At 45.0% G+C, this 12146-nt stretch overlaps 1 protein-coding gene across 1 annotated transcript in view; it reads right to left on the bottom strand.

Annotated features, from left to right (window-relative positions):
• Itprid1 (ITPR interacting domain containing 1) overlaps positions 1 to 12146 on the bottom strand; it is a 74042-nt gene that overhangs the window by 44254 nt on the left and 17642 nt on the right. The window contains exons 7-8 of the mRNA XM_070014228.1: positions 8981 to 9543; positions 8017 to 8074 (exon numbers count right to left, since the gene is read on the bottom strand). Coding sequence (XP_069870329.1) covers positions 8017 to 8074; positions 8981 to 9543 — 621 coding nt within the window. The remainder of the gene's footprint in view (positions 1 to 8016; positions 8075 to 8980; positions 9544 to 12146) is intronic.

Raw genomic sequence — 12146 nt, forward strand, 5'->3', positions numbered from 1 at the left:
CCAGAGCAGCCAGGACAAGACCAGCTATGAGGCCGGACTCCAGTGCCTGAGGCCTTTCCTGTCACCAGGCTCTGACTCACCAAGATGCCTCATTTCTCACCCATTCTGCGGCCTTGAGCTCTTTAGAAAGAATGCTTGCTATAGGGCAAGGCCTGTGTTCTTTCCACAGAGCCCCAGAGAAGACCTAGAGGACATGGGAATCTGCCTTTCCCACTTGCTCCCAGCCACCCAGCTACCAATGGCCGGTGGGTGGCATTTCTTGGGGAAATGTTCACCATGAACTGTTTTGTGCTAGCATGACAAAGAGCACTGTAGTGTCAACTCTACCCCTCTTCCTGAAGTGAGTGTTCCTCCTTCACTGTGCCTGTTCCCTTCCCTTCAGAAGCTACCATAGACTTTTGGCCACAGGCTCAACAAGGCCAGGGAGAAGTTTATGAACCTCACTTCCAGAACAATCCAGGCTAAAACAAAAGCTTCTAGGTTTCAATATTGATATAAATTATTCTCATGGAAGAATCTCAGGTCAAACATGAAAGTTTAATTATCTATGAAGTCTGGCAATGAATTCTCACGTAGTAGGAGAATTCCACAGAGTGGATGTGTTTTAGAATAACAGTCATTATCATCATTAATTTTCTCAATTGTTATTATTTCTCAACATTCTTATTATAAATAACACAGCAGTATTGATATAACAAACAACATAATTACCATAGCAACAATGATTACTAAGATGTTTACATTTGAATAAACTCAATCTTTAATAGCTGAATTATGAATTTTTAGTGTTTTCTTTTTAGTATGGGTCACTTAAACCAGATTTTAATATTCCCTAAGAGATACAGTGGTGTTTGGGCCCTAAGTGTAGTTCTGCCTACATTTTTTATTTTCAGGTGGTATCTTAAATTATCTTTGGCTTCGGATGGTATTTATTTAAGGTGGTATCTTATTTTTAATCTTACAAACTAATACCACCACCATCATCCTTATTATTATCACCATGATTATGGCTAGGGAAAGAGAAGGGGGCTTAGCAGGAATAAAAGCCTCAGGATCAGAAGGATGCATGGGTTCTAGCTCAGTTATTTACTCTCTGGGTTGTTTCTCCTATGTGACCCTCAGTACCCTCATTGGTAAATGGGAGTGAGCTTCACTTCCTACCGTGAACGTGAGGTGCTATGCAGTGCTCAGCACACAGTGAGTAGTGAGTGGTTGACACATGCTGCGAAGTCAGGCTATGGCCATGTGCTTTAGAGCCCTGTGCTGACCCCAAGCTACAAGGAGGCTGGCCAGGTGCCCCTCACAGGAGAGATGACTTAGGGACAAAGGCCTTGCCCACAGATACAACATGGGGCAAAAATGGGCCAAGGTCTCTGGGGTGGTGGATCTCCTCCTGGGACGCAGTGAGGTGCAAGGGTCCAGGGGAGGAGACTCGAAGGGGAAGTGATAGAGCTGTGGACACCATGGGCCTAGATGGCCTTTGACACTGGAAAGATGACATCAGAGTGGGTTCTATGTAAAGGGAGTAACAGGGCTTCAGAAATAAAGGTGGAGAGCTTGTGGGGGATGACGCAGAGTGTCCTAGCTTTGCTGGGGCCTGGGCAGTGGAGGGAAAGCAGCGGTAAGGAGGGCTGGGGGTGGCGGAGGGGACACGGGGACAGGAGGGCTGGGGTGGTAGAGGAGATGCAGGAGGTCAGAGGGTTGAGAGTGGACGAGAAACATGTTGGACTCAATCCTAAGCAGACTTAGGTTCACAATATAGACAATGCAGAGAAATCAGTTCATAACCTTGGGCACACAGTGCAGCTCACGGAAGCCAGTGCCCCCCGCACAAGTGGGGGTGCTGATGGTGAGATTCCAGCATCAAGCAATTGCCCTTTTCATCCTACGTGGGGAACACCGGACCTCCTGCTTCTGGACGGCCCTCAGCCATCAAGAGCAGCACTGGTTGCCGGCTGCAGAATATCTCCACGGAGCCAAAATGTCTGTGGAGTGGGGGGATGGGAGGGGGCTGATAATTAAAAGAATTGTCACTGGTAGTGTCGCAGGAGACGCCGTGTTAAGGCTGCACGCTGGGAAGCTCCAATGCTCCCAGCTGCCGGGGGGGGGGGGGTGATCTTGGCGCTACTCCTCGGGACAAGACGAATCACAAATGTGTTAATAGTGAGGCTCCATGTCATATCGTGCCAGATGGAGGTGGTTACATCTCTGATTGATCGCCTCCTGGCCCAGGCAGGGCTTTCCAGAAGGCAAACAGCTCCAAATTGGCATGGGAGCCCCAGGGATCAGCAGGTCTTTATTACGGTCACTGTGGACGTGACATTCTCCACTTCACGCAGTGTGGCTGCCCCTAAGGCAGGGGCAGCCAAAACCCCATGTCTAGGTGAGACAAGATGCCAGGAAGGTGAGAGCCATGCAAGAAACAAGAGTGTGCACTAAAGGGCTCGCAGAGCCAAGCAGGGTCAGGGAGGAATCTGTGACACACTGGGGAAACAGAGAGAAGGGGAGAAGGAAAAGGGGAGGCAGCAAACACCCTGCTTGTGAATGAAAGAAATAACTGGGGAGCCAAGGGAAGGAACCGTCCAGAAAGAGCAGGAAGAAAATGCGCACAAGTCTTACACACCAACCCCATAGCAGATGAAACCACGAAACAGAGAAACAAGGAGCCGAGGACAGTTCGATGACCTTCCTGCCTGTCCCTCTGCATTCATTTGGCCATTGGCCATCCACCCTTTGTTGCTTTGCTCCCCCTAGGGCCAACCCCCAGCCCAACACAGCCAACTACAAGAGCAGTAACTGGGGCGGGCAGGAGTCCTACGGGACCCACAGCCTCTGGTGCAGGAGCCCGGTCCTAATACAGGACAGCGAATAAAGCTTCATTACAGAACAATGGAGTTAGCTGCCAGAGCCTACAGATTTGAATAAACAACAAATAAGCAACATCTGCTCCAGCATATGTGTATGGTAAAAAAAAAGTCACAAAATAAAAGAATTTGTAAATGCCAAAAGCAACACTAAACTGCCAGTGCCACTGTAGAGTGAATTTTTAATTGCACAGGCAAAGAGGCAGGCGGCCGGCATTAGCCTCGCATATGTCTTGTGGCCGCCAACCTGGGAGTGTAGACGAATTTAATTAAATAAGGATTATCCCTTCTCCCCAGTACAATTACTTATTTATAACAATGATAAAATTGCCTAATAAAAAAATGGCCATATTTTAAAAAACAAGGCTAGAAAATACCCCGCTTTGCGTGGAAGTCGTTCAGGGCTGTTGGAGTGTGCGTGCGTCTTTTAAAATGAAGTCTATGCCTACTGCCAAGGAAAGAAAAAAAGAAAGGCAAATAAAATAAAATAGAAAAACAAAATGAAATTAAAAAAAAAAAACACCACACAACCCTTACCACAAAGCCTGCTGCTGTTAAACAGCCAGACACTAGATGGTGGGAAAATATAAAGAAGATACAGAGAAGCAAAATGGAGATTGGCTTCTGTGAGGAGCGCAGGAAATTAAGCAAAATCAGATTCAAATGGAGGCTAGAGACTGGAGTCAGGTTGAGGGAGTTAGGGGACAGGGTCACCAAAGCCTGTCCATCAGCGCTCTGCTCCTCCTGTGTCTTGTGAGCAGTCCCCTCCCTTCATCTGGCCTGTCTGTCTTCCAAACATATGTGCTGATTCCCTGAAAAGAAATAACCCCACCAACCCCTAATCACAGCAGAAGAGAGGAGCCTTTGCCCTCCAGCCACAACAGAGTCCTCTCATGCTTCCAACCTCTACCATAGGGAAGGCCTCGGCACCACCCAGAGAGTGAGCTAGGCATGCTGAAGTGGATGCAGTATTTTCTGAGATCTGTGGCCTCGGTTTCTGTTATTTTTGAGCAGCTGTGCCGTGGAGTAGCTTTTCTGGGTTAAGGTTAAGGTGAGTCCTCAGACTTTGTGACCAGGGCTATCATCGGTCAAGGTCAGTCATCGCTCTCAAGGTCATTCACAAGGCAACCAGAACTGAGAATAGTCTGCCGCTCTGCACTGTGGCTGCAGGAAGCTTTGGCCTCTATCTTACTTTCCTTATCTGTGCAAGGGGTGTGGTTGTCACAAGGACAGGCCTCCATGAGTCCCTGCAGCTTCGGCTCGCAGGAGGATAAGCTCATTAACAGATGCCAAGCATTGGAAAGAATGCTTCAGCAAGGCTCGCAGAGGAGGGGCCAGCTCTTTCCTGGGTATGAGCATCGTTCTCTTCATCATCACTCAATAATTGATTGGTATTTCTTGATACTTACAAGTTCTCTTCCTCCCATTTGTATTAAATGAGAGTTCATTCAATATTTGCAGAATGCATGAATTCAGGATAGAAGGAAGGACTAGACTTGAATTCAAAAGATCCTGGCTTGAATTTTGGTTCTCCTTTTTTGCCAGCTGTGTAAATTTAGGCAAGTTGGTTAATCCATTGAGCTCCAATCTCTAAAACGGAAACTGTAGTGTGGTGATTGCATCAAGGAATATAACTGAAACTGCTCTGGACCTTGTGTCAATGATTAATACGCAAACATTTAACAACTCCTCAATAAGAAGTGTAGTTGATCTACACTCTGAAGCTACTCCACAGACTCCATGTTTATTCAGGTAAAGCAGCTTTCTGGGAACAGCTGCTGGAGGGAGGTCAGAGCTTGTTACATGAAATACCTAAGTCTATGTTACTAGCATTCACTGTATCTGCAAACACTAGGCACCAATTAATAGATCTGGAAAGTATATCCAACTGGATACATTCCTTATTTACAAATGTAGTCCATTCTCTCTAATCACTGGTTGTGCATCTGCAGATCCAACTGATTATGCATGAAAAAATGCAACTCACCAATAAAAACAGCACAACTGTTTGCATATTATTTACACTGCACTTGGTATGGTAGGTAATCTGGAGCAGATTTCAAGTCTACCAGAGCATGTCCATAGGTTGTATGAAAATCCGACATCATTTTCTACAAGGCACTTAAGCCTTTGTGAACTTGGCGAGGAGGTGCTGAAACAAACCCCACAGACACCAAGGGATAATCCTTCTGAATCCCCAACTAGGAACATAATCAAATATACCACTTCATATGTTACAGTATATATCATATAATATCATATATGCATATAATATGTCTTACCATGTAATGTTACATTTAACTTAGTTTGGGAGTTTAGATGAGTAGGAGGGCCCAGTAAGCATGAAGCCATGAGCTCAATCCCTGTACCCCACAAAAAGGGAGGAGAAGTGGACAGACAGACACCATGTGTGATGTGATGGGGTGGGGGGGAGGGGGGAGGTTCCTGCATTCCGAGAGTTCTGCAGCAGGCTCCTGCATGCAGTGGGTTGCTGCGGTGTGTTCTCACATGCAGAGGGTTCCTGCAGTGGGGTTCCCAGAGTAGGGTTCCTGCAGTCTGGCACAGGGCTAGGTGCAGGGATCCAAGGTAAAGAAGACAAGGGCTGTATCTTCCAGTGTGGCACAGTTTTGCATAAGAGAGGAAACACAAGCATGTCCTTACAGTTTCTCCAGGTGAGACCAATAGGGATGTCATTTTCTGAGCATAGCAGGCACAAAGGGAAGGAGGAGGAAGAGAAGCAGGGCAGAATAACTTGCCTACTTAAGGAAGGAGAAAGGTGTGCTAGTTAGTACTCAGCCCCTTTGAAATGACATCAAAATGAGACCAGGACAGAGAGACTACACAGAATCCAGTGTCTGGGGTAAGTGGCGAGAAAGAAGATCCACGAGAGGACAGAATGTAAATGACACACATTTCCTTCCCTGAGTCTGCTTTGAGCAAAACTACAATTTACTCTTACTAAGTCCTTGGAAATATCCAATGTGTAAACATGAAAATTTAGAGTTATTCTCCTGATGATAGTAACTCATTTCAAAGATGCATGAGCATACAACGAGCTCAGTGGTCTTAATCTGAAGTAAGACAACACTTTTTACTATATGTTAGACTGGAGCTCTGTACATTTCAAGTTCTTCATCTAACGCATGCAATAACAATAGTGCCTCAGGACAGGACAAGTGCTACACTCCTGCAATCCCAGCTAGGAGATTGGAGATCACAGTTTGAGGCAGGACCTGGCAAAAAACAAAATTAGCAAGACTCTCTCTGGAGAATAAATTGAAAGTCAAAAGGTCTGAGGGCATGGCTCAAGTACCAGAGCATTTGTCTAGCAAACACAAGGCCCTGGGTTAAAATCCCAGTACAATCAAAAGAAAAAATAGTGCTTCCCTCAGGGGATGAATTAAGGTCTATAGAAAAGTACCCTTTGCAATGCACATGTATTTTTTTCTATAGGGTGAAGCTGCTCTGTGAGTGATCTCTCTGAAGGCCTCTTACTGCTTGAGGTTCAAAATTCACCTTCCTACCTTCCCTCAGAGGCTGGCACAGGAGCCCACAGCAAGGTGGTAGTGAATGTCTGCTTCTACCTGCTCTCTTTGTTCACGTGATGAGGTAATGGTTTGTCATTACCTCCCCTGGTTCTGGTTTCTAAGTTCCTGTCATCCTGAACTGAACCTCAAGGATGGGTTGTCTCCCTGGGGGCTCACGTGTGTGTGTGTGTGTGTGTGTGTGTGTGTGTGTGTGTGTGTGTGTATCTCATTTATACATCTTATAGATCTCAAAGCAATGACTTGTATACAATCATCCTTTCCTCATTAACTTGACTGATTTGTTCTCAGTCTTATTTTTCTTAGGTGAGGAGCACTTTGGACTATTTTTTGAGGCATGGTATTGCTAGCTGGCTCTGAACTCCTGATGCTCCCTACTCCACTGGGATTACAGGCATGTACCACCACCTTCCCCCCACGCACACACACATGCAGTGTTTCAGAAAGTAATAAAATCCTATTTGTTGTCTAGATTTTATCCATTATGCGAGCCATCACCTGTCTTAGACCACAATCTCCATTTGCATAAATTCCCAAATATTTCTTTTTGGAATCATTGGGATGGTTTACACGATATTGTAGGCCTCTTAATTGAATGTCAAGGAAGGCAGTTCCTACTGACAAGGGGACTCCAGCTTCACTGAGAAGCATTCAATTAGATGGAAAACAGCTGCTTATTTTTGTCTTCTAAACCTCAACGCAGGTTATGTGGTAATTACTTAGAAGAGCAGGATAACAATTTATGTAATCAGCAGGACCCTATAATTACTAATGCATAATTTCCAAACAGCATTTAGCAAAATGAGGCCCATACATACACTTTGTAATGGAAAAGACATGTTTGATACCATACTAAATTAAATTAAAAATTTGCATATTTTCTTCCAGGAAAGGCGCTAGCTTCGCCTGCTCTGTTTTGCTTGACTCATCTCTGCCTATCTCCAGCTCCATAAAGGATCTAGGAAACGCTGAATCATGGAGCTAATGCATGAGAGGAGAATGGTGGGGGATTGGGGGACAAGGGGTGGAGAGACAGGGAGAAAGGCTCCTTCTCTGTTGTTTGGGATGACAACAAACAACAGTGCATCCTTTCAGGATGGGACTTGTAAAGTTACATCTGCGCAATTTGAGTATACCAAGTTTGACATTGGGGTCATGCACAATGTAGAACGAAAGGACTAGCAAAGAATTTAACATTTTCCCACACTTATCTCACTCGGACAGATGGAGAATTGGAAGCCCAGGAAAACACTAGGACTTCTACAATATGGGCGCTGTAGGCAAAAGAGGAGGGAGGAACTTTTTCTAGTTCCTTTCGGTCTTGTGTGAAATCCATTGGCTCTGGTACAGTCAGAGCAAACACGTTGCTGTTAGAACAGCCACTCACCCTACCAGTCCTGGAGATAACAAACCTCTTTCTGGTATTTTAACATTTCCACATACATTTGCTCAAGACTAGGTTTTGACCATCCCCAAGGATGCGCAAATGTAGGACGCTTTGCAGAGATGAACGAAGCTGTGAACACACTGAGAAAGATAGGCAGCAATTGTTTCACTCTTTTCGTGAAAGATCACATACAAAGTCTTGCCCTGCAAAGGGCTCCTACCTGCCGTCCTTGAGGTCAGGTTGAGGACGCTGCCCATCTCCTCCTCAAAGCTCTGCACCTACGGTACCAAAGCACATCAACTCATTAGAGATTTCTTTAGAAAAAACTCCCTTGTTCAGTCAACATATAAGGAGTGTCCATAAGCAATAATTGGCAAGAGGGATAAAGTTGCAGAGCTTTTTCAGTCAAGTAACTTGTCTCTGCTGGTGGCAGGGATAAGACCCTATGAGGAAATTTCAAACAATTAACAAGGTCAAGAGAGGAAGATCACATCTGGGTACAGGACCCAGGCTTCTTTCTGAAAGATGTGCTTTTGAATTAAATGTAAACAAGAATATCATTATGCTGAACTCCTATATTGTTGCCAAACAATGTTAACTATATTTAGAGAAAGTTGGTTAATGATGGCTCAATACACTTGGAGAGAATCATTTAGGAAATTCAGTTATTATATAGTGCTTAGATTAAAAACAAAACATCATTTTCCAGATTGCCAGAGAAGAATTCTTGAAAGTATTTTGAAAAAAATAAACTAATAAATAGTAATCAATTAAGAAGAATAAAACTATTCTTAAGGCCAAGTTATTCATACTGTTTAAATGTACTAAAACATCTTACTATAGAAACAAACGAGATAGAAAAACTTTAAGAGGCTCAGAAAACAGAAGCTAACATTTTGGAAGAAATAATGCTAGTATCTCTTTACAATGCTCTGGATATAGTGGTACCATCAAACATTTTATGGGCATTATGGAGGGGAGCTGAGCTCCTCCACCTTATTCCCAGAGCAAATACCATCTTTAGTGATGCACAGGCTGCAATTTGAAGGTACATTCATTTATGTAACATTTCTCTAATGTCTGGAATTTTCAAAAATTTTTGCAAATTGGACTGACTGATGTCTGAATATTGGGAGCAGAATTAGGGACATGACTAGGGGGAATGACAGAACACGAATACTTACCTCTTCCATTTCAAAGGAGTCTGGTGCTTTCCCGGCAAGATGAGGTGAGTTCTTGGGCTTGCTTGTGTAAATCCAGTCCTTCTGGGTTCTGGCTCTGACTGACATCTGGGGTACCCAGGGAAAAGGAGACTGCCTTGCCAGCACGGAGGAGCCAGGCTCCAGGGAGGCTCGTGGAGGGTGATAGGGAGTCCAGGTATCGCAGATTTGGACAGAATGAAGCTCTGTCAGAGAAGACTTGTGGTCTTGGCTGTGGCTGATGGAGGCCGTTGGTAACTCTGCTCCATAATCCCACTGTTTGGCTGAGGTGGTAGGAAACCCATTCTCCATCCCTAATGCTTCAGGGGCCTCTAGTTTGCATATCCTCCTGGTGTCCTGCCTTGAAGCTCTCCTCAAAAGTCGGCTCATTCGTTTTCGAGGCTCTTGAGCTCCCCTTGCTGAAGTCTTCTGCAGCCCCTGCCCTCCAGCTTTCTCTCCAGTGTTGCTCTGTAGTGCGTTAACATCATGCAGCAAAGAGGAGAAGGCACTGGTCACGCGGTCCAGGATTTCCAGCTGTCGGAACCGGCCTAAAGAACACAGAAACACCATGGCTTTAGACTGTGTCCTTCAACAGAGATGCACTGGTGTGGTGCTGTACAAGTGGTAAAATTAAAGAGAGGGGTCCTTGGATTTCTCAGGTACAGAAGGCAGCTAAGCTCTTGATAAGGATTTCTCAGTAATGCCTTTGTCCTATCAAGATGGTCCCCTATGCTGTGCCAGGGGCAGCGTAACATCTTGGTAGGCGAATTTGAGTCACCCTGGATTTTAATGTGTCAGCGCATTAGAAACTCCAGGTATATTGGAATCTAGAAACTTGGGCATATTGCAATGAATGCAAAAACCTCAACTAGGCAGTTTCAGTGTGAAGTTGCTTGAGTTCATCCCTGTGACCACATACCTGAGGAAAACAATGTAAAGAAAGAAGGATTCATTTGAGCTCATGGTGTTGGAGATTTCTGTTGAGGGAATTTCTCATGGTAGAGAGAACACGTAACAGAAGTTACTTGCTTCATGGGGGACAGGAGGAAGAGAGAGGAGGGGAATCACCTCCAAAGACATGCCACCAATGAGGTAGCACCCACCTCCCCAAATAGTGCTGCCAGCTCAGGACACAGCAGTCAACAGAGTCAAAACATCACAGTATCTCCCCGCCCTCTCCCCCCAGCTTGCTGTGAAGACATCATCATCATCATCATCATCATCATCATCATCATCATCATCATCATCATCATCATCATCATCACCATGGCCTCCATCATCTCCATCTCCCAGTCAAGGGCCTGCACACAGGGTTACATGGCTGTGCAGAAGTCAAATTGGAGGAGGCAGCAGGCCACCTCTCATCTATCATTCACACCATCCTTGCCATGTCACCAGCTAACACCCTGGTACATCTTGGGGCTGACCTGTGTCTTTCACCTGTGAGGAGGAGTTCTTGACTCATCATCCTTCGATTCCACAAATGTGATGCATTTTTCACAGAGGATTGTGTGATCCATTCAAGACCTCTAGGAACTACAGGGTTTGAAGCTTCGGAATAAATCTGATGACGTTCCTCCCCCCAAATAAAGCTTATTTGAAAGCAAATCTGTTTTGTGAGCTGGGGGGCATGTCTGAATTACAATAAAGCTTTTATGATTGTCTCCTCTCCCTCTCAGAGCAGGTTTATGCAGTTAGTCTAAGACAAAAACCTATCAATTTAATTGGTTCAGTCAATTCTCAAAGCACAACAGTCTCAGATGACTGTTCTATTTCTGCCTGTGGGTAAACTGAATGATGGACTAATTGATTCTTCCCCTCCAGTTTAAACCTTTTATATTGACTTTGAATGCGACATCATTTCCCATTCTGTCTTTTGAACAGCCAACTAACTTTGTTATTGCCTGTTTTACATCTGACCTTCTCAGCTTTCTTGACTCCAAAAGTGTGGTGGTAAGTGTTATGTGGAGGAAAGCAGGGAGGTCCAGTGCTTATGGCATTGCCTCCAGCTCCTCATGCAGGCTGCTGCTTCTGCTGGGCCTGTGAATGAACTACAAATTGGACTCTCAGCTCCTGCTTTGTGGATGTGTTTGTTGAGATGAGCCCTTTCCTCCTGTAGTCACTTTGCAATCACCTTGGGCTCACTTTGGAAAGACCAGATTCACCAATAAACATCTGATGATGTAAGGCAATTGGGCCCCGCGTGTCCTTTTCTTGTGGCAAAAGGTAAACCTGTTTATTCTCCCTATTTAACATGAGGCCAATGTCTATTCTCCCAAAGTTGTCTGAAGATGCACTGAGGTGGTCTTCCCATGGCTGCCACGGAACTAATCTCCTCTCTCTGCCTTTCACCATGTCTCTATTTGGCATATGAGGGTGAGTGGTCAGACCTAATTAAGACTCCCAGACTTTGGGCCTGGAGTCTACCAACCCAGTAGCTACCAACCCACTAGCTCTCTATAATCCCTGGGTTGATTTCATCTGTAGAAGCCATGCTTCCAGGAGAGAGAGGCAGCAAGGACCAACATTAGTTGCTTCCGAGAGGTGAAGAAATGACATTTTATCACTTTTGTGTTACTCCCTCTTCTTTAACCATCTCACCACTGAGATTTTGAGTGAGATTTCACCTACCTGAAAATGGAGAGACCGAAACTCAGATGTCAAATCCAGGTGAAGTGTCTGTTCCAGATAATCTTGAGGAAAGCATTTCATTTCCCTTGATTTTTCCATCCAGGGACATTATTTATTGACAATACTTGATTTTGGAAATATAACTTTGTCTTTTCCTCATCTGAAACTTTCAGACTCTCTTCCCTAAAGATGTGCCTTGTAGGTAAAGGTGGATTGATTGCAATGATTGGGGAAATGCTGCTACCTCCCCTCCACACCCCAGAGCTGAATATGTGTGTTAGCATATTAAATAAATCCTGTAATAAGACAAGCCTGAGCTGGATGCCTGTAATCTGGGGATCATGGTTCAAAGCCAGCCCAGGCAAGAAAGTCTGTGAGACTCTTATCTCAATAAACCACTCAGAAAACCGGAAGTGGTGCTGTGGCTCAAGTGGTAGAGTGCTAGCCTTGAGCTGAAGAGCTGAGGGACAGTGCCCAGGCCCAGAGTTCAAGCCCTACAACCGACACAAAAACAAAAACA

The sequence above is a fragment of the Dipodomys merriami genome, unplaced genomic scaffold (assembly GCF_024711535.1).
Source record: "Dipodomys merriami isolate MVZ:Mamm:240054 unplaced genomic scaffold, mDipMer1.0.p SCAF_94, whole genome shotgun sequence".
NCBI classification, from domain to species: domain Eukaryota; kingdom Metazoa; phylum Chordata; class Mammalia; order Rodentia; family Heteromyidae; genus Dipodomys; species Dipodomys merriami.